At 43.3% G+C, this 27,433-nt stretch overlaps 1 protein-coding gene and 1 long non-coding RNA gene across 2 annotated transcripts in view; one reads left to right on the forward strand and one right to left on the reverse strand.

Annotated features, from left to right (window-relative positions):
* Positions 1-25,240, reverse strand: part of FRRS1L (ferric chelate reductase 1 like) — a 28,069-nt gene extending 2,829 nt beyond the window's left edge. Inside the window, 6 exon segments of the mRNA XM_027550460.1 lie at positions 1-3,739; positions 5,821-6,067; positions 10,282-10,420; positions 12,530-12,614; positions 24,837-25,122; positions 25,124-25,240. The exon segment at positions 1-3,739 is cut by the window's left edge and continues 2,829 nt beyond it. Of these exon segments, the coding sequence (XP_027406261.1) occupies positions 3,567-3,739; positions 5,821-6,067; positions 10,282-10,420; positions 12,530-12,614; positions 24,837-25,122; positions 25,124-25,225 (1,032 nt within the window). The 5' untranslated portion in view covers positions 25,226-25,240 and the 3' untranslated portion in view covers positions 1-3,566.
* Positions 23,224-27,419, forward strand: LOC113897636. Its single transcript, XR_003512381.1, has 3 exons — positions 23,224-24,682; positions 27,055-27,093; positions 27,228-27,419. It is a non-coding gene; the product is annotated as an uncharacterized LOC113897636 (long non-coding RNA).
* The last annotated feature ends 14 nt before the right edge of the window (positions 27,420-27,433 follow it).

Raw genomic sequence — 27,433 nt, forward strand, 5'->3', positions numbered from 1 at the left:
CATCTTTGAGACTACAATGAAGCAAGAAAAGGGCACTAGGCTCTAAGCTGGAAGACCTGGGTTTTAGGTAAATCACTATTAAATGCATTCTAACTTTTCCAATCTGTGTATTATTTTTAAATAACATAAAAAGCACTAAGACGACAAAATAAAGAATCAAAATGTTTTAAGAAAAGAAAAAGAAAGTAAAATGTACCCCTTTCCCTAAATCTAACTATAAAAAGTCCTCCTATTCATTGTAAATTGCTTAAGGGGGAAAAAAAGCACTTGGCTAATTTGAGTGTGGATAGTGGGTTCCATTTAATGAAAGTTTTAATGAATATGCATGTGCCTTTTTAAAGTAAGTGTATTGGATAAACTGGTGTCTCAAGTCCTTGCCAACACTGGTACATGCTCAGTCGCTTCAGTCGTGTACGACTCTTTGCTACCTTATGGACTGTAGCCCTCCAGGCTCCTCTGTCCATGGGGATTCTCCAGGCAAGAATATTGGAGTGGGTTGCCATGCCCTCCCCCAGGGCATCTTCCTTAACCCAGGGACTGAACCTGGCTTTCTCACGTCTTCAGCACTGGTTGGCAGGTTCTTTACCACTAGCGCCACCTTGGCAGCCAACACTGGTAATTCATGCCAAAGGCCTAGCCTCAGTTTTTTCATCTGTAAAATTGGACTAATAACAGAATCTACTTCCTCTGGTTGTTGTGAGGATTAAATGAGTTAATCCATGTAAAGTGCTTAGAACAGCACTAAATAAATTTAGCAAACATTATTATTCTACCTGGGCATTTACAAAAATACACTGGTTGGGCATCTCCCCTGTAACAAGTACAATGTTAGAAAAAGGACTACAGAGATAAAATAGAAGTTGATTCTCCTATCCTAGGTAAGAATTAATGAAATCTGAGTCTACAGAATTTTCACTTTAGTATGTCCATAAACTGATGATTCTCTGAGATGATGGTGAAATTCAGTTTTGCATTCCTGGTCTATAAATTCTCATTTCTGAACCATGATTATTGTTAAAAATGTCAAACTCTGTTTTACAGGGCAAAACAGCATTGTTATGAAAGATCTTTCTATTTATGTTTCAAAAGGCAAAAGCTCAGTCTTTGCTAAGAGAATGACCACAGGTAGAACATAAAAATGTTGGCCAGTCTGGCAATGTATGTGAAATACAGACTTTGTGAACCAAACTTGCCACAGAAGTAGTTTCATTTATGCATTCATTCAACAAATGTTTGCTGAGTACCTACTATGTAGGAGTATCTGTTAAAATGATGAGTAACAAGCTATAGTCCCTCCATTAGGGAGTTAGCAGGGAGGATAAGCCAGCAATTACAGGAAAGTGTGATAAGTTAAATGATGGTGAAGCCGAGTGTGCTATGAGAGCGTCTGGCAGGGGCCTGAACCTACTTAATCCAGGGGATCGGAGGAAGAAACAGTTACGCTGTGACCTGAAAGATGCATAGGAGTTCAGCACGCCTAGGCAGTGGAGACTGTCTGGACACAGGGAATGTCAAGAGAGGTAAGAAACTGGGTCTGAAGAACTGAGAGCAATTGAGTCTTGCTGGGACACAGCAAGGTGAGGAGTGGTGACGAAAGAGGACAGTGGAGGTAATCAAAGTGGCTCTCATTTTACACTAATGGAAATGAGATATCGTTGAAAGTTCAAAGCACAAACGTGCAAAACTGGTAATCCAAGGAAAAACAGTTCATGAAACAATTAGCCCGACTTGAAAGTAAGCAGAAGGGAAAATCCCTTAATTTATTCTTTCCCTGCCTGCTACAGAGACTAGCTTGAGTCTCGATTCAGTTTTAACCTATTTATAGAGGAAATATTATACATGAGAGGGTGAAATATAAAAATATTTGCTTTCTTATTTACAATGTGGGTGTTGCATACTCAGCCTCACTGCTGCACAACCACTACACAACCACCTTAGAAGGTGACATACAGGCCCTCCTCAGCCATGGCTGGTGGGCTTCGTAATGAGACCACTGCAGTCGGGCAGAGCCTGGGACTTGAGTCAGATGACTTGAGTTTGAAGCCATTGCTCAATGACACTTGACCTCTCTCCATCTGCAATGAGGATCATTTCTCCTGCATCCCTTGGATGCACGTGGTAAATTGTGCAAAGTCACAGAATTGGGATGCTTTCCTCATTTTTGTTCAGTTCCAGAAGAATGTGAAAGCCTTTTCCACAGGGGAAGTGGCCTTTCACCTCCGACATGGATTCCAAGGATGGCATTAGAAATCACAGTCTCCAGTGTTGTTTAATCACAAAACCCACAAAGTTGGAGTCAGCTTTAAAGCAATGGGGTGGGGTATGGCGGGCAGCCAGAAGACTCCAGAACTCTACAATGGGAATGCCTCAGCAGCATACACCCATAGACTCTTTCCCTCTAAATGGGCTATTAACTCAGACAGCTGGAGTAAAGCAACGTTTGGGTTCCTTTGAAAAAAAGGAAGTGCATTAAGTCAAGACATTAGTATAAATTATGCTGACGGCTAACCCAATTTACAAGTCTAAACATGTGAATGGATACTCTAAGTAAATTCACTTGATGGGGCATTTTCTAATTTTAAAAATGTCATCTTTAAAAGGTTTCTACTCCAAATTTCCACAGTCTCCAAAAATGTTAATTTATTATTAAAATGCCTTGAATATTTAAGATGATTTGTCTATTATAATACATTTAATTGTACTCAACATATGTTGATTCTGACAACAGAATTAGCTGTAACCACAAATGAATACCTTAATTTATTAAATACAGTGGTAGTAGAGTCCAAATTCTAACTTCTAAGAATGCCCCAATTTCTTATCATTAATATAATTTTACATCTTCAGGAATACTCACAGTTTTGTTTTTAACCTTTCCAAGCAGCAATAAAAAATGTGTTCTCTTAGCTACTTACTAATTGAGAAGACATTTCAAATAAGTCTGAACCATTTTCATATCACTGTTATCTCCATCATTCTCCTCATGAGCTGTGTAAATATCTAAAGACCTTCATGCTCTGTGGAAATTTGAAAGTTCTTCTGCCTTCTAGGTTCTGACTGTGAACTTGGGCCATCCAGAGAAGTTCTCTTTAGTATTACTCCAAATAACTCTTGAACTGTAGTTGGCAGAGTGAAGGTTGTTTAGAGACATAGTTTCTAAGCCTGGCTTTCTCTGCTTTACTATGTGTTATCTGACTGAGCAGCCAAGGCTACACGGCACAAGAGTCATAAAAAGACTGTCTTCTTGGGTCTCAAATTCCAATCAGTATAATAATGATGGCAATAATCATTTTCTTCAAGCCAACTCAGACATGTTGTAAAGCTCAAGTAAGAAAACATATTTGAAAATGAGTGTTTAGAAAAGTTTTAAGTCTTTCTAAAAGTATGGGTCATTATTAAACAACACTTCAATTAGAAAAGCAGCTTGCTCTTTTTTCCAAAAAGCTGAATCCTATGTGTCTTGTTTTTATTTTTTACATAATAGAAGCTAAAACAATACTGAATATTTTTTAAAAATATACTAAAGGCTTTCTAATGCATTGACTCTGTTCGTTCTGCCACTGTGGTTAAGGGGTTCCCATCAGTAAGTAGAAGGTCAGGGCAACAATTAGAAGCAGACAGAACGGAGAGGAGAAGGTCTGATAGGCAGCCGATGGCATAAAAATGTCCTCGTACTTGTAAATACTGACAACGCGCTCTGAAGTCGGCGGTGAGTCTATATCATGTCGGGTGATAGAGCCTTTGAGAAGAAAGAAAGAAAAAGGAAGCAGCAAGAGAAAAAAGGTACAGATTTAAAATGATACATGCAAACCACAGAAAAATGAGACAAATCTTCAAAGACCTGCTATTGTTTTCAAATATGTTTTTAATATTAATATATGGACCACTAACAACTCCTGACCGACTCCCTTGCAGATGAAGTCTATGGGATGTAAAGTGGTAGCCTGGCCAGGCCAGATCAGAGAGGATGTGCTGTGTGTCTACAAGTCTGCATGTCTGTCTGGCGGAGTGGAATGGAGGTATGAAAGGAGGAGAATTAAGATACCAAACAAGTCTTTGGATGGAAAGCATTTTTTGAGCTGGTTAGAAGAGGAAAAAGGGAAAGGCTGTATGTAAAGGCTGCTTCATAAGCTAAAATTGATAGGAAGGGCCTGACCTTTTGATTAACCAATATGAAACTCAGGTGAGGGAGACATGCCTATGAGTTCAGAGCAAAGATCTCCTTGGAAAACGGGCCTCAAAGGGAGGGTTTTGAAGTTACCATCTGCCAGGGAAGCTGTGCCATACTTGACATGCCCAGCCCCTACCCCAGTGTCCATGCTGGCTCTTGTTAACACAAACCAAACTCCTCAGGTTGGCAAGAGTTTTTGTCTCAACAGGTCGCACTCACCTCTCTTCCCTAACCTCTCTCACTGGTCACCTTCGTGAATTCCCAGGCTTAACCATGTACCTCCAGTTCATGCCTTTCTTGAGACACATCTAATCCCATATCCTCCCTTCAAGGCTCAGCTCACAGTTTATCCTCTTTGAGAGACCTTAAGAGGATGGATAGGGTTTGATCACCAGAGAGGCGTTAGAATAGTGTTCACAAGATAGGAAAAGCACAAGCCTCTCTGTAAGGTAGGAATGTGTCCGTGCTGTTTGGAGATACTGAGAACAATGTCAGACTGCTGAGAGTGCTTATTAGGCAAAGTCTCCAGCATTGGGGAGGGCTTGGAATACTGGGCCATGATGCCATATGTGTAAGAAGATGACCTTCTGAGGTACAGCACTTGCCAGTGGTGTCAAATACTTGCTTTCATTTAACCCTTAGAATAATGCTATGAATTCAATATCATTATTATCCTCATTGTAGATAAAAAGAAATTAGAACTCAGAATTTAGATAAAGGCTAGATACAGCTACCAAGGGGCAGAATCAACACTCAAACTCAGCTTTTTAGATTCCAAACCCCATCATTTAAAATGAGTTCATTTCTCCAGCCTAAGACATAGTTTATTTCCCAGGGTACTAAGAGTAATCAAAAATATAATTGCAGATTCATTGTCAGTAACCTGGGAAATAAGCAAATGGAAAAGGGGTCGTAAATCTGGAGGCATCCAGATGTTTTCCCAACTAGAAACAGGCAAAGAAAGGCATGAAATTTCCAATCAATCAATGGCAACAATTTGAAGGAAAGAAAAAGATCCTATTAGGCAATGGATGGAAAAAAAAAAAAGTGAAAGTGTCAGTCACTCAGTCGTAGCCAACTCTTTGTGACCCCATGAACTATAGTCCACCAGGCTCCTCTGTCCATGGAATTTTCTAGGCAAGAATAGTGGAGTGGGTAGCCATTTCCTTCTCTAGGGGATCTTCCTGACCCAGGGATCGAATGCGAGTCTCTCGAGTCTCCTGCATTGGCAGGTGGATTCTTTACCACTAGTGCCACCTGGGAATCCCCTGAGCAGATTCCTTAAGCTCTCTAAAATGAAGATGATAATTCCTACAATTCTGGAGGACATGGTGAGAAGTAAAAGACCATTGTGAGAATTAGAATCCATACACCATATACAGCAGACATATGATCTCTTTCATCAAGCCACAGCTCATCATATATTATCTTGTATATCTCACTCTAACTATGCATGTGTATAACTTGTCCCATTCTGTGTTCATGTGTATAGTAAGTCCATTACTATATTCTGAAGGCAGGATCCTGTCTCCTTTTTCTATGTTATACAAAGTGCTCATCACTTTCTTGTAAATAATGACTCCCAGTCAATAATGACTCAAGCACAGCAGTGTCTGGTGTTTAATCCAGATCCCAAAATGTAAGCTTACCCTGAATGGCTGGACCCCAAGCAAACAGGTAATACCAACTCAAATGCAGATCGACAATCGTTTCATCTCTGGGAACATTTACAGGCCGTTTAAATCTGCAGGTGACCCGATTGTTCTCAAAAACTCCTTCTTCATCTCTGGCAGGGTTTCTCTGAATCTCCTTCGCCCACTGGCCTACATTATAGAAGTGCTGTATGCGGACCCTGCCATTGTCGTCGTGGACGCAGGCCATGACATCGTCACCACCCTAACACAAAAGATGACGGAGAAGAAAAGTTAAAGGTGCATCTCAGGCAAACTCTTCTGCTACAAAGAAATTTCACTCCAAAACATACATTCCGTGACCTCTGTAATTGGAAGTCCCACCCCAAAAATTGTTTTAAATGCCATTAAAAAGCTTTAATCGAGTGACCAGAGTTTGCACCACCATATCTGACACTGAGTATCTCCTCATGTGCCACTTAGGGAAGATTACATCACCAGCTCTCTAGTAGTCCTGCTGAAAACACAGACACTTAACCTAATCATGAGCAAACAATTAAATCCAAATTGAAGGTCATTCTACAAAAAAAAAGTGGCCTGTAACCTTCAAAAGGGTCAATATCATGAAAGACCAAAAAAAGAAAAAGCTAAAAAACCGTTTCAAAATCAAGAAGAAGACTAAAGATATTGTCATGTCAATACATGACAACTAATGGTGTTCCTAGACAGAACCCTGCATCATAAAATAAAATTTTCGATAAAGCATAGCATTGCAGCAAAGGGCAACTTTTGATAGTGGACAGTGTATCTGATAATACTACGGTATCTATGTTAAACTTCCTGAATTTAATAAATTATATAGTGAAAAAGAATATCCTTGATCTTAGGAAATACCTGCTTAAATATTTAGAATTAAAGGGTCATGATACCTTCAATTTAACCTCTCAAGTTTGTAGAAAATAATAAAAATCATAAGTAATAGAAGTCAGAGTAGTAGCAGCAGTTGCAGCAACAGCAGAGAGAGATAAAGCACATACGGCAAACATTACTGTTTTTGAGAATGTTCTGGAACCAGCTGGTGGTGGTTCCACACCATGAATGTAGTTAATGCCACTGAACTGTATACTTTCAGTTCAGTTCAGTTCAGTCGCTCAGTCATGTCTGACTCTTTGCAACCCCATGAATCGCAGCACACTAAAATGGTTAAAATAGTAAGTTTTAGGTTGTATATGTTTACCACAATAAAAAGTTACCATTTAGTGAAACATATATATAGGAGTTTATGAGACAACTCATTGGAAAAGACCCTGATGCTGGGAAAGATTGAGGGCAGGAGGAGAAGGGGATGACAGAGGATGAGATGGCTGCATCACCAACTCAATGGACATGAGTTTGAGCAAACTCTGGGAGATAGTGAAGGACAGGGAAGCCTGGCATAGTGTCCCAAAGAGTTGGACACAACTTAGCAACTGAACAACAGGTGAAACATCTATGTATATATAGGAGTTCATGGTCCTATTGCCAGCATCTGTTGGATCATAAAGAAAGCAAGAGAATTCCAGAAAAACATCTACTTCTGCTTCATTGACTATGCTAAAGTCTTTGTGTGGATCACAACAAACTGTGGAAAATTCTTCAAGAGCTGGGAATACCAGACCACATTCCCTGCCTCCTGAGAAATCTGTATGCAGGTCAAGAAGCAATAGTTAGAATAGGACATGGAAGAAATGAACTGGTTCAAAATTGGAAAATGAGTGCGTCAAGACTGTATATTGTCACCCTTCTTATTTAACTTATATGCAGAATATATCATGCAAAATGCTGGGTTGGATAAAGCTCAAGCGGGAATCAAGACTTCCAGGAGAAATACCTGTAACCTCACATATGCAGATGACTCCACCCTTATGGCAGAAAGAAAAGAGGAACTAAAAAGCCTCTTGATGAAGGTGAAAGATGAGAGTGAAAAAGCTGGCTTAAAACTAAACTTTCGAAAAATGAAGATCATGGCATCCAGTCCCATCACTTCATGGCAAATAGATGGGGAAAAAATGGAAACAGTGACAGACTTTATCTTCCTGGGCTCTAAAATCACTGCAGAAGGTGACTGCAGCCATGAAATTAAAAGACGCTTACTCCTTGGAAGAAAAGCTATGACAAACCTAGACAGTGAATTAAAAAGCAGAGACATTAATTTGCCAACAAAGGTCCATCTAGTCAAAGCTATGGTTTTTCCAGTGGTCATGTACAGATGTGAGAGTTGGGCCACAAAGAAGGTTGAGCACTGAAGAACTGATGCTTTCAAACTGTGGTGCCAGAGAAGACTCCTGAGAGTCCCTTGGATAGCAAAGAGATCAAACCAGTCAATCCTAAAGGAAATCAGTCCTGAATATTCATTGGAATGACTGCAGCTGAAACTCCAATACTTTAGCCACCTGATGCAAAGAGCCAACTCACTGGAAAAGACCCTGATGCTGGGAAAGATTGAGAGTGGAAGGAGAAGGGGGCAACAGAGACTGAAATGGTTGGACGGCATCACCGACTCAATGGACATGAATTTGAGCAGACTCCAGGAGGTGGCAAAGGACGGAAGACTGGCATGTGGCAGTCCACAGGGTCGCAAAGAGTTGGACATAACTGAGTTGGACAACGATGACAACGGTCCTACTCCTGCAACTTGTCTATAGGATTAACATTAAAAAAAAAAAAAAAAAAACTACAAAAGTTAAAGGTGTTTATCAGCTATAAGAAATGTACCCCTCTGTGGAGAATGCTGATAATGAGGGAGGCTCTGCGTGTGTGGGGACAGGGTATATGGAAATTTTCTGTACCTTCTTCAGTTTTGCTGAACCTAAAACCTCTCTAAAGAATAAAATCTAATAAAGAAATCAGCAATTCATTATTTCCAAAAAAAATAGTCAATGACTATTACAAAGAGGTTCCATTTTGCTTTTCCTGTGCATCAGGTTTTGAAAATTTTTAAATCTGTACTTCTTAGAGTAATAGGAAGAGAAAAAGAAACCTAGATTTTGAAGGCCTTTAGATAGCAAAATGTCAAACATGAAATTTGGATGCTTCTTACTCAACCTCCCTCCTCTGAGCCCTCTAATGGTAAGGGTGAGTGCACCATGGATGCAAATCCATTCCTGGACAAGAAATGGTCAGTTGCACTGCAAGCCAGCCTGTTGGATGGCACACAACCACTCTTTCTCCCGTTGACCCTGAAGTAGGAGACAAATGATGTAGACTAGTATCCATGCAGTCTTACCAGGTGGACCCATTGTTTTGCCGCCTGGAATGAGAAGCTCATTCTTCTAGAGACCTCTCCAAAACCAAACTCAATGGAGTTTTCATTGCTTAGCCTGATCCCCAAATCTCTTCTTATGACCCACCTATAACCCAGGTCCAATCCACTGGCAAAAGCCTGTCAGTATTACCTTCAAAACATACCTGAAACCTGGGCCCTTCCCACCACTCTTGCTGCCCCCATCTCATTCTAAGAGCCTCAAAACAGACCAGATGAAGAGAAGCATCTTATCCAAAAAGCAGCCGCACATGCAAAGGTTCAATGGCCTAAGAAAGTGTGGCTGTCTGGGAAGCACCTTGGCACAATGCATGGCAAATGATGAGGCTCTGGAAGAAAGAGGGCAGAATGCGGCAGAGGCACAGAGAGAAGCAGAGATAAGCAACGGACAGCAACCTGGGTTCCTGCCTGTTCCTGTCCACAGTCCTTTCTGAGGGCCAGATGCATTCTTGACAAGGTATGATGTGGAATATTAAATTGTTGGGCCCAATTCTTCACTCCCCTGTTGTTGTATTATATATCTACACCTTCACAAGGCCTCTTGGTTGGGAAGGATACTTCTCTGCCCCTTCATTCTGGGTTAGGCTGGGCGACTTACTCTGGGCAATGGAATATTACCAGCAGATGTGATGTGAACACAGGTTTGAAATCAGTTTGGATGACTCTTGTGTTTCTGCCTCTGCCATGAAAAAAACATGCCTTGGGAGCCACTGGTTCCAGAATGATTAGACAATACCTGAATCCAAGCCATGGACTGGAGCCAAAAGCAACCGAGTCCCAGCCAATCCATACACATGTGAGCAACAAATCAATGCTGACTGTTATCAGCCATGTGATTTGGTGGGGCTCTCTTGCAGCATGACTGTGGAATTAACTAATGAATACAAGTAGCAGGAGATACCCTATACTCTCATAACCAACCCTTCCTTCTCCATTTAAAATAACTTGAATTATTTTTTTTTAACTTGTAATCGGAGAGACATAACTAGTATAATGGCTATCATGCTGTGATCAATTTACTTGCTTGGATAAAGAAAATCAAATACCAGGAATTGGCTTCTCCCATTTAAAAGTGGCACGGGTGCTTAGGGAAACATAACCACACTCGTTCTCTAAAATCTAAAGTGGTACAGCAGACTGAAGAGAAAAATCACCTTCCACCACGATTTGTGTCTTACCATTTTCTTGTCTGAAGAGAATCCAACTGCAACCCAACCATCGGTGTCTGCACTCAGCTCAAATTCCACATCAGCCCCTATCATCCGGTAGCTAAGGAAGTAGTCACAGGTTTCTGCGTTACAGCCCGGTTTGCCGTATCTATAGGGTATACCGAAACAGGTATTACTGCTTCCGCCTCTACGTCTTCAAAACACATTAAGAGAGCATCTCTGTGTCAGGCAGAATGCTAAGCAATATGAATCAGATCTCTGCTCCCTGGGATCTCAAAATCACAATTTCATCCAGCAGAGACTGCAAAGATGATCTGCTCCTCTTTATCTATGTACAAACAAGGTCCAGAGATGAGAAGGGACTTGCTGAGTGAATCAAGCTGTGGCACGGGCCTCAAGTCCTAGCCAGGGTTCTCGACATCTTATTAGAGTTTCTCAAATATTCACAATTACCAAATTATTTCTGACTCCTTTTAGAGAACAAAAAAATCCTGAGTTAATAATGTAAATAATTTAGATTGCCATTTCTTTTCATTTATAAATTTTCAATTAACAAAAATGGACAAACTGAATACAGATTAAACTACAAAACCAGGACCTTTTAAATTCATAGCATTCAGGGGAAAATGATGTCATTGGCTGAAACTGACTTCCTGCTTACCACCCCACCCCCCACCATGGTATGTCTGATTCAACTCTGCAGGGTCTTTATTTTGAGCCTGTGTCTTATTACGAGTCACGACTCCATTCTCCTCTACTTTTATCTGTTTGAACTGCTCCAAAACCCTTATACATACAGGGCACCAAACGAATGCCTCATTTACTTACATTCACTGGATGCGAATGCATCATTTACTTAAAAAATCTGCCTTTGCTCTATTGAGCTGCTTGGGACTAATAAAATTCAGACACTAAAGTAAAATGTTTATCCAGATAATCAGATTATGCATTCGTTAATCCGTTTAAGGAGCATCGTTGCAATGAAAACATGAATTTAAATTTTCTTACAGAGAACTTGTGGATCCTTTGAGGACCAGCAAGCCCTAGTTTTAGGAATACTGCCTTTCAGAAATGACTGAAAACTGCAGCAATGGATGGGATAATCTAAGCTCAGATAAAAGGTATCTAAAGGTATAGGATGCAAGGCTGCTAAGTACTGATGGAGGAGGGAGACAGGGAACATGCAGCTTTGCAGGCAGGTACCCTGAGTAGCTGGCAAGGGGTGTAAGCTCAAGACCACAGGAACCGGAGTGAAAAAGCTGCAACGGGTGAGCAAAGCTAAGTGAGTGGGCCAGAAAGCAAGTCTCCCTGAAGCCAGCAGGGCACTAAAACTCCTTTTCTTCTCAAAAATATCCCCTAATCACCAGAATTATTCATTGTTGGCTATCTTCCTCAATAACAATAGTATCACTAGATTTTTTAAAATTCCTTAGAAATACTCTTGCAATCCAAAAACTCAAAACCCCTGTATTCAGTTTTTAGTCCTTGGACTTTGAGTCCCAAACCAAAAAAAAAAAAAAACACACATTCATTGCAATGGCAATCAAAATCTTTACTCTAGGACAATTTGTTTTTGGAAATAAAGGACTCAAAGAAAAGGAGGCTTTCTCAAACAAAGCAGAGCTGTCTAGATGGAAAGTCACTGTCTAGCTGTTTTCTAGCTCCAGTCTATCACATCCAGATAGAATACTACTAATAATCAGGCACTAGATCTGAAATAACTAGCTGGACACTAGAATCAGTGCGTACTGACTAGCTAGGATCATATAGCTATCCACAGTCATGACTATTGTTTTAAAAAGGAATTGGGTCTTAGACATATCTGTTGGGTTGCCCCAAATGTTCGTTTGGGTGTTTTTTTCCGTAAGATGTTATGGAAAACCCAAATGAATATTTGGGCCAAGCCAATATTATTGCCTGTCCTGCCCACACCCGCACTGAATGAACAGAGACAAATTCTGTCATGTAATTCTTCTTCATACAACCAACTGGTTAGACCCCCAAGTCAATGGCATACAGTCATAAATGAAGTCATAAACGAACCAGAGAAGTAAGTTCTAGGGCCAAGGGGCGTGAGACAGCTCAAGGCCTTTAAGGCTGCAACCTGGGCTGGCCTCTGGAAATAGGTTACATTCGTGCTGAAGTTATGAGGGGTGTGGGCCCCTGGTGAGAGTGAACTGCATGCAATTTAAATACTACCTTGAGAAGCAAATCAAAGTCTTAGCTTTAAAGTTCTCCAACTCACAGATCTACCAACCTAAAGCAGCCCTTAGTCTTTCCACAGTCATCCACTTTGATTTTGGCAAATGGATCCACAGGAGGAGCAGTAGGGAAAGGGTAACCTGGCCAGTGAGAAGAAATAAAGTTAGAAAATCCAGGAACAGCGTTTCCAATGAGAAAAGCTACTTTTTAGTAGGTTGACTATTCTCTATCGCATGAGTCTAGAAATGGTCAAAGCCTCAGAAAAGAGCTCAGTTGATGCCTAATCACCCTCTTCATGAGGGCAGGTGTGGGGCACACATCTTTGAACCCAGCCTATGTGTTAACTGAGAAAGGGCTTTCTCCTCACTTACAGGTAGGGTGCCTGGGGTACTGAAAGAAGACATAATATCATAAGCACTGGCTCACCAGTGTCCATTGAAAGCATGAAAAGAGAGTTTTATTCCATACACCTGCTCTAAGAGAAAGAATGAACAATTCTCTCTTCGATAGCAGAGGCTTTCCATTTACAGCTATATATTACAATAGGATCTCTCTGTTTCTGTGAACTTGTTTTTCATCAAGCTGTAGAGGACATTTTCATATCTCATAGAAATTTGTTAATCCCATCATTTCATGCATCTTTCTTGTAAGATGACTTAACGTCATAATGCTTTCAACCACAAGTCAAAGGAGAGCCTACACTGCGTTTCCAGTTTGTGCCCACAAATATTTTTATTCTAGGCTGTTCACTCCGTGTACACAGGAATTGTGTGTGATTCATCTAGTATTCTCTGCCCAGCACACTGCCTGGCACTGGACATTGAAATGATTATCCAACGAATCAATTAAATCACCCATAGATATTAGGCAATGTAAATACACTTTTAAAAAATTATTGTATTAGTTTTTCTTTTCTCACTATTCTGAAGTCTTTTGTGATTTGTAATGCTTTTTTAAACGAGGTTTTGTTTACTTTGTTTCATTAAATTATACTTAAAGACCAACAGGTCACACTTGCCTGGTTTATATCTGTACGTTTTGTGTTCATTTCTACTACCCTAGATCTTTTTTTTTAACTGGAAGATAAATGCTTTACAATGTTCTGCTGGTTTCTGCTGTACAATGTGAATTAGCTATCAGTTCAGTTCAGTTCAGTTCAGTCGCTCAGTCGTGTCCGACTCTTTGCAACCCCATGAATCGCAGCACGCCAGGCCTCCCTGTCCATCACCAACTCCTGGAGTTCACTCAGACTCACGTCCATCGAGTCAGTGATGCCATCCAGCCATCTCATCCTCTGTCATCCCCTTCTCCTCCTGCCCCCAATCCCTCCCAGCATCAGACTCTTTTTTCAATGAGTCAACTCTTCACATGAGGTGGCCAAAGTACTGGAGTTTCAGCTTTAGCATCAGTCCTTCCAAAGAAATCCCAGGGCTGATCTCCTTCAGAATGGACTGGTTGGATCTCCTTGCAGTCCAAGGGACTCTCAAGAGTCTTCTCCAACACCACAGTTCAAAAGCATCAATTCTTCGGCGCTCAGCCTCCTTCACAGTCCAACTCTCACATCCACACATGACCACTGGAAAAACCATAGCCTTGACTAGCCAGACCTTTGTTGGCAAAGTAATGTCTCTGAATTAGCTATAAGTATACATATATTCCCTCCCTCTTCAGCCTCCCTCCCACCCCTCCTCCACCTTACCCCTCTAGGCTGACTACCCTACATGTTGATCAAATGCTAAAGTACAACCCTACGTTCTCACCATCCTTAAGTACTTGGGCAAAATGCATTCCTTTTTCTACTTTCATGCTTGTTTTATGCTAAGTCCTGTGTCCACTTCAGTACTATAGACTGAGTTCTGCCTTGGATGAGTTTTGGTATTTATTGAGTTCAATGCTACAACTATGTCAAGCATCTTCCTATACAGTCTTCCTTTTAGCTTTCACTACAATGCCGTGGACATTTTTTTCTCAGGATATTTATCCAGGAATGCAACGACTACCTATGTTGGTTAAGATTCTAGAGGTGTCTGAAAGAGATAATCCCACGTAATGTTGTTTCTGACTAAGGTTCCCCATCCTCTTCCATTATACTTTCTAGCATCTAGAATCATTCATCAGCATGCAGCAGGTTTCCAGCTCAATAAACGCCAGTCATTATTATTACTGGCTTATTATTACTGTTACATTTTTAAACTGACCATTGGGTAAGATTATCTTTAGAAGAATGGGTTTCTAAGCTCCAAGTAAGAGCAAGTTTTAAAACAAAGGTTACTTATAAATGTACTGAACTAGCTTATTTAGTGTTGGCAAATGGCTCGTTTGTCGGGGTTTTTCTAGCACTGATTCCCTTTTATCTTATATGCTTCTAAATCTTGGAATGAGAACTTAGGTTGTCAAATGAATTTCGGCATCATTTAATCATGTCACGTTTCTCTCATTTTGTAAGATGTTGTTAAAAGTTATTTATTTTTGGCTGCAGTGGGTCTTTGCTGCTGTGGGTGGGCTTTCTCTAGCTGCAGCGAACAGCGGCTGCTCTCCAGTTGCGCGGCGTGGACTTGTTGTAGTGGTGGCTTCTCTTGCTGCAGAGCACAGGCTCTAGAGAGCCTGTTTCAGCAGTTGCAGCACGCTGGCTCAGTAGTTGTGGTGTGTGGGCTTCGTTGTCCTTTGGCATGTGGAATCTTCCCAGACCAGGGATAGAACCTGTGTCCCCTGCATTGGCAGGTGGATTCTGAGCCACTGGACCACCAGGGAAGTCCTGTATAAAATATAACCAGGGAAGATGCTGTATAATAAAGAATTGGATGGGTTTTTGTTCCTGGTTCCTGGGTGGGAGGGAGAGAGACTCTAAATCCTTGGAATTTCCCAGTGGGTCTTTGTTATTCCTGAGCCCCTTGGGATCACACCTGCTTTTATGCTAAGAGATAAGATGACTCAGGATGGAGGCTGGTCACTAGGAAAGACCCAACACATGGGTACAGGTTTGGGGCTTTGAGCCAGCCCCACCTGGGGCAGGGAGGAGGCGAGGGTATAAGGGCTGGAGATTGAGTTCAATAATGTAGCTAATGATTAAATCAGCAATGCTTAGGTGATACAACCCCAACAGAAACTTTGGACACTGAAGCTGAATGCATCTTCCTGGTTGGTGAATACACTGAAGTGCCAGGAGGGTGACAAGTCCTGATTCCATGGAGAAGAATATTTCCTTCCAGGACAGGACATGAAAAGTGCATTTGTGGGCTCCCAGACTCTGACCTGTGTGCGTCTTCATTGGCTGTTTCTGAGTGTTCCTGAGTTCCTTGGTACTAAAACTGCAACTGTATGCACAGCCCATTTCTGAATCCTCTGAGATATTCTAGTGAATTACAGAACATGAGAGGGATTGTGGGTGCTCCTTGGATTGGTAGCCAGCTGGTCTGAAGTGAGGACAGTCTTGTTGCAGACCATGCCCTTTAACCTTTAACTCATGTTGGGCTCATGAGTGCCAGAACTGAATTTCAAGACAACAGCTGGGTTTGGTATCAGAAGATAAGCAGAGCAATATTTTTTTTTTCCTGAAATTAAATGATCTCCCTATTTGGAATAAAGTCAATTGGGACCACATGCCAATTTATAAGCTCCTATATCTCAGCTACAGCCCAGCCTCTACAGTCAGCTCTAGGATGGGCTAGGACTCTGCAAACCATATTTCTCCTCTGCCAGCTGGCTAGGTTCTGCCAAAAGGAAACATTAGAGGGAGGCTGGGAGGCAGGAGGATCTGCCAAAACAAGACCATTTGTTCCTGTTTGACAGCCGTCCAATCAGCAAGTCCTCAGCAACTCCACTTCATCCTTGCAGTGGCAATTGGTTTGAGTTTCCAGCCTTTTTTCTTTTTCTTTTCTAGCTGTTTTCTAGACTCCCAGAACCAGCCTCATCAAAGGAACCAGCATTAGCTGGGCAGACAGCCCACTCTCAGAGGATGGGTGAACCTCTGGGCTGAGGGCCCTTGTCTGAGCTCCCAGGTTCTCAAAACCCCAAGCCCTTTTCTCTGCTCCCTCAGCCCCAGGGCTGGCAGCTGCTTCCCACAGTGACTTTCTCTGAGCTCCCTTTCTGCTTCTGTAGTCCCCCAACACCTTCTCAGACAGCTCTCTGGGCTGGTCATCTGGGCTGGTTTTCAAAAAGCTTAAAAAACTGGTTTCTGGCTTTCCTACTGAACCTTTGGGTAGAGACTAAATGTATTAATCCTTAACTACCAGTACAATGTGTTTGTAGAAACCACATCTTATTAGCAGTTGTCATCCTGACATCTAGAAAATGATATTCAATTGGATCTATTTTGCACACATTGTACAAATTTATTGGAAAATTATTTTGATTGTAGAATTCTAATTTTAAGTACCCTAGGTGCACAGAATGAATGATATTTCTCTTCGTTTACAGAACACTCCATTGAATGGATATACCACCTGTTTTTAATCTATTCACAGGTTGACAGACCGTTGGGCTGTTTCTACTTTTTGGCTACTATGAATAATGCTGCCATGAACATCTGTGCACAAGTTTTTGTATGAACATATGTTTTAAGTTCTCTTGGAGTAGGACTTCCATGTCATATGATAACTCTTATGTTTAACTTTGTGAGGAACTATCAAATTATTTTCCAAAGTAGCTGTACCATTTTACATTCTTACAGCAGTGTATTGTGGAAGGGTCCTTTTTTAAAATTTTTATAGTCAGCCTAGTAGATGTGAAGTGGTATCTCGTTATGATTGTGATTTGCATTTCCTTAATGACAAATGATGTTGAGTATAATTTCATGTGCGTATTGGTTATTTGTGTATCTTCTTTGGAGAAAGGTCTATTTAGAGCCTTTCTCCATTTTAAATAGGGTTAGCTGTCTTTTTAATGTTGGGTTGCAATGTACTAGCTTTTAAATCTCTGCTATGTCTAGGCTTAATAAGCTTCCCAGGTGGCTAGTGGTAAAGAATCCGCCTGCAATGCAGGAGATGCAGGTTCAATCCTTGGGTCAGGGAGATCCTCTGGAGAAGGAAATGCAACCCGCTCCAGTGTTCTGGCCTGGGAAATCCCATGGACAGAGGAACCTGGCCGGCTATAGTCCATAGGGGTCACAAAGAGTTGGACACGATATAGCGATTGAGCACACACACACGTCTAGGGTTATTTCCCCTTTTTCTTCCATTCCTAACATGGTCTGTCTTCTCTCTTTTTCTCTTGATCAATTTTGTCAGCATCCTATTGTGATAGTTAATTTTATGGGTCAACTTGGCTGGGCCAGGTGCCCAGATATACAGTCAAACAATATTCTGGATGTTTCTGTAAGAGTGTTTTTGGATGAGACAAACATTTAACATTTTAAATCAGTGGACTCTGAGTAAAACAGATTGCCTTCCATAATGTGGGCAGGCTTCTCCCCCAGCTGGGGAGAACAAAAAGACTGACATTCCCCAAGAAGAGTGAATTCTGTGGCAGATGGCCTTCAGCCTTGAACTACAACATTGGCTCTCTCTTGGAGCTCCAGCCTGCCAGCCCGCCCTGCAGATTCTGGACTTGCCAACCTCCAAAATTGTGTGAGCCAAGTCCTTAAAACAAATTTCTCTATTGGTCTCTCTTTCATCTACACACTCTCTCCCATCTACACACATACACACACACACACACACCCTATCAGTTCTGATTCTCTGGATAACCCTTTCATTTGTATTTTGAAAAAATCATTTTTTACTTTTTTGATCCTCTTTGCAACCCACTCCAGTATTCTTGCCTGGAGCATCCCATGGAGAGAGGAGCCTGGTGGGCTACAGTCCATGGGGTTGCAAAGGGTCAGCCACGACTGAAGCGACTTGGCACACATGCACTGAATATTTGGTTTCTATTCCATTGAATACTGCGCATCTTTATTATTTCTTTCCTCCGATTTTCTTTAGAGTTATTCTTTTTCTAACCTCACATTTTTTTTGGCATTTCTCCTGTTCCCATATCAACATTTAAGCCCAACCATCAGCTGCCTCCAGGGGTTTCCGCCTGGACATTACACGAGCAAAGCGATTCCAGGCGCCCAACACCTCCCAAATGGTCTTCCTCCTATGTTTTCTGTCTTAGTGAAGAATCCCACCACCCTCCCCAGTCTCCCAACCCTGAAACCCTAGATTCCTCCACCTGGAACACTTTCTCCACCACCATTCCTTTCATTCCCACTCCTGAAACCCGAGCCAGCTTCTTGGCTATTGTACCACCTCCGCTCTGATTTCCCTACTTCCCTTCTAATTCTTCCACTGCCTGCCAGGTTTCTAAAACAGCAATCGGATCTTGTCACAGTGCTCCTTGGAGACCTTGACTGGCCTCTCCCCACCCTCTCCTACCTCTCCTACGCTCCGTCATCTTCCTGAGAAATATGGGTCGGATACCCAGACGGGCCAGCTTCTCATTCTCCCCTTAGCTTTGTCCATGCTCCCACTTTAAAAATTATTATTGGTTTTACATTATTTATTTACTTATTTTTAATTTTGGCTGCCCTGGGTCATTGTGGCAGTGCTTGGGATTTTCTCTACCTGTGGCGCATGGGGGCTTCTCTAGTAGCACACGGGCTTAGCTGTCCCGTGGCACACAGTTCCCAGGGATCGCAGCTGCATCCCCGGGATTGGAAGGCAGATGCTTAACCACTGGACCACCAGGGAAGTACCTTATTACTGTTTTTTTATGTTTTTGTTTATTTATTACTTTCCCTCCACTTTCCATTTTAGTGTTTTTTTTCCCCCCTCTCTCTTTATCTAAAATTAAAATTTGGGTTAAGACCAAATAAGATTGGCTTGGGGCCAAAATTTTTTTTCTCTTTCACTTCCCTTCTTCTCACATGTGTCCTGTAAACCCCCCAATAACTATTCTGTTTTGAAGCAGGATTAAAGCCATTTTTTTTCTCCCTTCAGCTATTCCTATCACACAAGAGGCACTTATTTTCTTGGTTCATTTTTCAGGTTCTCAACATACTTTTGTGGTTTCCATTCTTGTCGAACTCGCAGCCACTATCCATTCCTCTTTTGCAATCCCTTGAGCCTGTTTTGCCATACTCCACTGGGTGGTTAATGGCTTCTGGTTTGCTATTTATTGCTTCTAATTAACTCCTTGGATCATAGCTCTCAGGTATTAATTTAGTACTTAATTCCTTGTGAAGTTTTAACCAGAAATCATCTGTTCGCATCTTCAAGAGTGGCTGCATCAGCCACTTTCTCTTTCTGGACTGTCTGAATCACTTCTGCTTAGCAGAGCCACACAGCGAAGTGAAAATGTCAAGGGGCTCTGTAAAATGGAACATTCCACCCCCATGAAGTCTGTTCAGCAAAGCTTTCGTAGCAGCACTCCATCACTCAGGAACCTGCCGCTCCCAACGGACTACCCCATCACTTCCAAGCCCCTCTTCTCAGATTTGCCCATGAAAATGCCCCATCCTATCTGTTCAATTGCATTTCCCAGAGCAGGTCAGCACCTTGTACCACCTTATCCATAAGGTCAATCAATAAACCCACCGAGTTCTCTGCTACTTTCTAGCTGTGTGACTTTAGCTACAATATTTAAATCTTCTGTAGGCCAGTTCCCTTAATTCTAAAGTGGGAATGGCAAGAGTGTCTAAGTCAGAGCGTTGCCCTAAAGAATAAAGTTAATATGGATATGGTATTTAGGACAGGGACTGGCACATAGTAAGCACTTACTAAAAGCACGAATCAGTGTTACAATTGGGCTAGATTCATGGAGATAATTAATTTAGATTATTTACCTTTAAATTATTTACCCTTTCTGTTATTTGTTTTCGGAGAAGGCAATGGCATCCCACTCCAGTACTCTTGCCTGGAAAATCCATGGACAGAGGAGCCTGGTAGGCTGCAGTCCATGGGGTCGCTAAGAGTCGGGACGACTAAGCGACTTCACTTTCACTTTTCATTTTCATGCATTGGAGAAGGAAATGGCAACCCACTCCAGTGTTCTTGCCTGGAGAATCCCAGGGACGGGGGAGCCTGGTGGGCTGCCATCTCTGGGGTCGCACAGAGTCAGACAGAACTGAAGCGACTTAGCAGCAGTAGCAGTTATTTGTTTTTATTTTTCTGCCCCGAAACAGTATATATACAGTTTCTACTTTTTCACCGAACAAGGTGATGCTATCTTTGTTCAAACCAAAGTACAAATGAATAGATACTATAGCATGTACCCATGTTGGGAGGCTGTCTTTTTAATCTTAGTATACATGCTTCCCTGGTGGCTCAGACAGTAAAGAATTCACCTGCAGTGCAGGAGACCCAGGTTCAACCCCTAGATTGGGAAGATCCCCTGGAGAAGGGCATAGCAACCCACTCCAGCATTTTTGCCTGGAGAATTCCATGGACAGAGGATCCTGGTGGGCTACAATCCATGGGGTTGCAACAAGTTGGACATGACTGAGCGACTAACACTTTCACTTTCAATGCCCAATTTGATTTTCTTTTTAGAGAACCCTCAGAACAGGAGGTTTGCCCATAATCATGCAGTAATCTGTTTTATATTCTATTGTTATACATAGAATTGTATCTATGTATTGTATCTATGTATTGAATACATAGATTCTGGCTTGAGAACCTCAAGGGGAAAAGGTATGAATTATAGGATTCAAGCACCAAGAACCTATCCAAACTCAACCACAGAGAGTTCAAGGGTCACAGCAGGGTTAGATAGTGTGCTGTGGGAAAATACCTTGCCTAACAGCAGAGAATGGGAGGAAAAATCAGGGAAGACTCCCTGAAAGAGGTGGCATTTGAGCTGGGACTGTAAGGAAGAGTAGTATGGGCTAAGACAGTGGGAGCCCCCAAGAATTCTGAAAACTAGCATCATTAAATCAAAACATAACTAAAGTTTAAAAAACAGACATTTCAGGAGGTAATTAGAAACATCAAATTGGCCAGTGTTCACTCTCTGGCCTGGGGGTCTTGCACAATCTGGACACTGGAGAAATGGTCTCTGAACAAGGTAGATAATGGTCACTGGGCTGTCCTATAGTTTCAGGAAATTCTCTATTCCATTATTCTAATTCCCTTTTTCTGATTTCACACTACCAGGCTGTTTTTTTTTTTTTAATTCAATCTGTTGGCAATTTTCAACCTGAGAAGGGGGTACCCTGCAAAGAGAAAACAAGTTGCCCAATCACTAGAAAAAGATAACCCCACTTGCACTGACAGAAAGAAAGAATAGTTTAAAGGTACTATTCCCACCTCTTTACTTGCCACTTCCTTCACCATCAACTAGGCTCCCTCCTTCCTTCTCCACTGAATTCATCCCAGGAGAACTTGCCCATTGCCTCTCATTTTCTGAATCTGTCAACTACTTTAAGTCTTCCCTGGGCCTCCCCATGGCACAGGACACTTTCTGATGCCCTCTTTTCCTTTACCTTCTGGGTGGGACACCCTTCTGGGACATCCCCTGGTTCTGCTTCTCCCTCTCTGGCAGCACCCCTTTAAGGCAGTGTCACTGATGATTTCTGAGGATCTTGGGAAAGTCTCTACTCAGGACCCACAAGGCTAAAGCCTAGGTCCAGGGTAATCTGGGAGAGGTGCTAACCCCTACGAGGCTTACCCCACAGACATCCCCACTAGCATCCACCAGATGGTTGTAGGGTCAGCCTTTGAAGATGAGCAAAATGGTCAAAGAAAGGAGCAAAGTGGACAAGGAAGGCTCAGTGCAAGGGAGACAGGGAGTGAGAGATGGCTGTAAAAGAAAGTTGAGTCGGAGAGAAAATGCCAGGTATAGGAGATGAAGCTTCATCCAGGGAGGAGGCTGGAACTATCACAGATTTTTGAGGGTTAGAGCCAGGCTTCAGGCAGCATGTGCAGAATGGTCAAGGGTGGCAAGCGGACAAACTAGCAATCTGTACACCAATCCCAGGCCTTTTACCCAGTTGGGGTCACCTCACCTCAGTGCCTCCCCCTTCCGTCTCACCAGAAGTCTCCTAGACTTCCTGGTTCAACTCTATAAAGCCTTTCTCAGGGCTGCAGCCCACCTGGTGTCCATGTTCATAAAACTGCCTGGACTACACAACTAACTCCATTCTCTCTGCATATACAAACTGACATGGAATTGACCTTGTCCTCCATTAGAGAGCAGGTGCCCAATGAGAATATAACTTCTCACATGCCACCTCTGAGTCACCTGGCCGTGTGCTAAGCAGACTATGAACAGCATCACTATGTATTAAATGCTTTCAGAAAGAGATGGCTTTTGTATTAATACCATGTAGCCTTTGTTTTGGGGTTGCTTTGGGTTTTTGTGGCTGCGCACAGGCTTTCTCCAGTTGAAGAGAGCAGGGCTTCTCTCTAGTTGTGGTGCGCGGGCTTCTTACTGCAGCGGCTTCTCTTGTGGAGCATGGGCTCTAGGGCACGTGGGCTCAGTAACTGCAGCTCACGGGTTCCAGAGTACAGGCTCAGTAGTTGTGGCGCGTGGGCTTGGCAGCCCTGCCACATATGGGATCAGGGATCAAACCCCTGTCCTCTCTCTGCATTGGCAGGTGGATTCTTAACCACTGAAGCACCAGGGAAGTCCTGTACTGTGCATTCTTTCTCAGAGCCGTAGATTCGACTCTGCTTGCTGTCCTTCTACCCTGCCCCTGCACTCTCCTTCTCCCTGGCCACATGGCTGCCCAACTAGAAGACTCCACTATCAAGCCTCCCATGCAGCTAAGTCGTATGATTAGGTTCTTACCAAACGAATGTGAATAATAGGGATTTGTGCAACCAGCCTAAAAGGTAACTGCTTGTCCTGAACTTCCTCTCTTTCTCATTTCCTCCAGCTTGAAAGAATCCATGCAAGCAACATGACTTCCACGTGGATGAGGACAAAGCCTTAGGGCATGCAGGAACAACAAGGAAGGAACCTAGGTCTCTGAATGACATTGTGGAACAGAGCTGGCCTACCAGTCTAGATAGTCAGACTCGTGAGAGAAAAATAAGCTATCTTATTTAAGCCACTATACGTTGGGGGTCCCTGTTTCAACAAGTAAGCATCTACCCAACCAATCTATTTCCCCAAGTCCATTTCTCCATAGAATACAGTAAGTCCAATTTTTGAACTAGTCATATTCCTTTCCAGCTAAAAGGCAACATTTCCCAGTCTCTTTTGCACCTATGTGTGAGCACATGACTAGGTTGTGGCTAATGAAGTGTAAGTGAAATTGTTTCATGGGATTTCTGAGTAATCTCTTTATAGTCAGTGACCTTCTTCTTCCCACTTCTTTCCCGCTGTCTGGAAAGTGAATGTAATGGCTGGTGATCAAGCAGCCATTTTGGGCCATGAAGTTACAAACTAAGAGTTGTGAAGAAACAGAAGACCAGGATTAGAGTCTCAGATGACCAGTTCTAGACTGCCTGCTTCTGGATTTCTTTACGTAACAGAGGAACTTCTATCTTACTTGTGTTGTTAATGTGTGTTTGTTGTAGGTAGCTAAACTTAATCCCAAACAACAGATGCACCCTGCATCGTATCGGCTGCTGGGACAGACAACATTTCAAACCCCAACTTGATTCTTAGATATTCCTCTTAGCAGAAAAAAGGAAAATCACTTTCCAAACAGCAGAAATAAGAAGCCAGTTTCCATTCCTTCTGAAGAGAATCAGCTTAGCTTTTGTGCTCACTGAAATATTGCCTGTGCAGGGAGGTCTGCATGACAAACCCCCAATTGCTGGACCCAGGAGACCCCAACGATGGTGGCTCACACTAGGGGTCCATGACATGTGGGAAAACAGTACTGAAGGGGGCTGGAAGTGCGGAAGGAGGTGTGACCCAGCTCTTGGGGTCCTGGGCAGCGAGCAGGAACAGAACGCTCAAGTTGGGACACTAGCCACAGCATATTTAGGTCAATACAGACATGGAGGAAACAAGGCAATCTCTCTTTAAGAGGGGACTTGGGCTTCCCACCAGCTACTCTGATTTCACACACTCTAGGCCAGATGACAGTCTCCTCCCTTACCATCCACTACCCCATCCCTGTCACAGACAGACGCTGAAAACTGGCGGGGGGTGGGGGGGGAGCGGGGGAGAGCGCGAGGGGGGCGGGGGGGTTGACTCAGCCCCACCTGTCCGCAGGTTCGCAGGACTTGGCTGACCACCTCCCTCCCGGCCTCAGTCTCCCCACCTGTAAAGCCAGCAGCGAGTGGAAGGCGCTGACAGCTCTCCGGATCTCTTCTCCAGGCCGATGGGCAAGGTGAGCCTTGTGCTCCGCGGTCGGGCCTCGGCTGAGCCAGCGGAGCCTCCATTCGCCTCCTAACCGATTCCCCGCCCCCCACCCCACTCCTGCCGCCTCCGTCCCCCATCCCGGGTCTCCGCTCCCGCAGCCCCTCATCCTCCCGCAGCCTCACCCTCCTCGGACAGGTAGCGCAGGTCGTAGAACTCCCCGGCGAAGGTACCGTAGGAGGAGTCGTGGCGCGGCACCGTCTCGTCGGCGCTCGAGTCCCCCCGCGCACGGCCCCGGGGTCCCCGGCCCCCCGGGCCCGCGCCGTCGTCCGCCGGGCTGGCTGCACAGGCGGCCGGCCCGGCCAGCAGGAGCAACAGCAGCTGCGCCCAGGACCGGCGCGACCGCGCCATCGCTGCGCACGGATCCCGCAGCCAGGCCGCTCCGGCCGCAGCGGGGGCGCCGCGGGCGCGGGGCCGGGACTGCGTCGCCGCCAGCACGCGTCCGCCCCTGGCCTGCAGCCCGCGCAGCCGCGGAGCCGCCCGCACCCGCCGCCTCCCAGCCCAGGCTGCGCATCCTCGCTCGCGCCCGGAGCCTCGGCTTCTTCCTAACATCCTCACCTCCTCGGCCGGACTGTCTCTGCCTCCGTCCTTTTCCCCATTTCTCCTACCTCCTCCCTCCATGAGTCTCTCACCGAACAGATTTGACCCTACTTCACTCTTGCACCCTACACCACTCAAAAAGTGGCCCACGGACCTGCAGCATTAGCATCCCCAGGTGCCAGGAACGTTAGCATCACTAATCTCTGGCCCCACGGCAGACATCTATATGAATCAGGATGCATTTTTCCAAGATCCCCGGGAGGCCCCAGTATACGTTCCCATTTAAGAAGTGCTCCCCGGAGGGTTCACCTTGGGGCACACCTTGTCCGTGTCACTGCCTCCCCGACTTTGTCCCAGCACTTTTTGGTTTATATACAGCACTCGCTGTATCCATTATTTCTTGGGGTCAAGACTGGAAAAGTTGAAATAGCAAGACCCCCACTTTATAGATAGGTAAACCGAGGTCTTCAGAGCCAGAGGGGAACTAGAACCCAGCTCTTTGGGCTGGATTCACCAAGAATTTTGGAGTGTGTAGTCAGAGGCTGCCCTTGCCCTTGAGTAACATGCCCCCTTCAAAATCAGGCAAGTGGTTTGCTGTTTCCCCACAGCAGGCAGGCACAGGCCTTGGCTGGCCCAGACTGTGGGATTCCGGACTTGCCCAAACCCTTTCCTGCTGCGTGTAATTCTCTTCCGGTTGTTTACTTTGCCATTCATTCATTCACACCAAGCACTTACTTACCACTTGCCAGGTTCCTAATTCTTTCCTAATGATGGTTTTGGAATGATAACACATTCAAACTGCTGTTTTCCACTAGAAAACATGGACACAATTCTTTTTATGCTGGTGTTTCAGAGCCAGCATTCTAGCTTGCTTTTAAATTTTATTTCATAAACAAAGAAAATAATTATGGTGGCAGAAAAGTGTAGAGGTTTCTAATGTAGAACCAGAAATCAGGCTGTTTGTGGTGGTGATTAGCAACCTCCAGGATTCAATGGAGATTAGGTAAGATGGTGGAGGTGAGGATCAATAGGGTTCAATACTATAAATGGCATGAATGAATATGCCAATGGTTATGCTATACAAATATTCAAAAGAAACTGGTGATTGCAAAGTTTTTTTTTTTTTTGGGCGCAGGGCAGATGGGAGACAGAATACTGCTGTGGAAATTGAGAAGTATTTTATGTCCCAGAGGTCAAATGTTTGCTTTTAGGTATCACTTAACACTGATGGTGGGTTGTCCAGTTGGCGTTTAAATCACCTGACAGGTGATTCTGGTATAATTCATGGAGACCCTGGGTTTCACTAGGTCTCCCAATATTCTAGTTGTTGCAAGAAATAGATCATATTTATTGCTTGAAAAAGGTAAGATGAACTATAGTGACTTTAGAAATCAAAACAAAGAGATTTGTTTTTTGCAAAGCTAGGCAAAACGTAGCTTTGCAAAAGATAAAATTCTAAAATATAAAAAATTCAATCAACTGAAAATCTGTTAAAGAGTTGTCCTTAAAAAATTTTAAGAAAACACCTTGTTCTTTAAAAAGTGAAATGTTTTTCTTTTCTCATCTTCCTGTTTACCAGGAAAGATAAGGCCAGATTTAAATGGCAAGCACTGGACTTCCGGTTTTGATGCTGATTCACTGGTTTGGGAATCCAAGTTGTTACCCGTTACTTTATTTTTATTGCCTTCATTTAAATTAATACAATTAACAATGTTGATGCTAGAAAGAATGTTAAAACCAAGCCATTCTCTGGTAAACTGGCCTGATAAAATCATGTGAGCTTTTTTATTTTTTTCTTTACAGAGACTGTTGGGCACCCACAGCCTAAAATGAGGCATGGAGGTAAACTGATTTCAGTGACCTAAAACCATGATCTGGGGTCCATGGACTCAAAGGAGGCCTTAGATGGGCTTCCGAAATGGTGTGAAGATCCAATGAAAGTGCTGGAATAACGTGTGACATGTGGATTTTTCTAGGGAGAACACCACAGTCTTCATGGGTTACTTCAAGTCTTCATGCCACTTCAGGGTCTTAGAACCTACTCTGGTTTCCCTATGGACTTGGCTTCTTTCTTTCATGAGGATATCTCCCATATAAATCTCCCATATAAATATCTCCCAGATAAATTGTCTTTTGGGATCTTCTTTCTTAAGATTTTTTTATTTTATGTGGACCATTAAAA

This window comes from Bos indicus x Bos taurus, chromosome 8 (genome assembly GCF_003369695.1).
Source record: "Bos indicus x Bos taurus breed Angus x Brahman F1 hybrid chromosome 8, Bos_hybrid_MaternalHap_v2.0, whole genome shotgun sequence".
Taxonomy (NCBI): domain Eukaryota; kingdom Metazoa; phylum Chordata; class Mammalia; order Artiodactyla; family Bovidae; genus Bos; species Bos indicus x Bos taurus.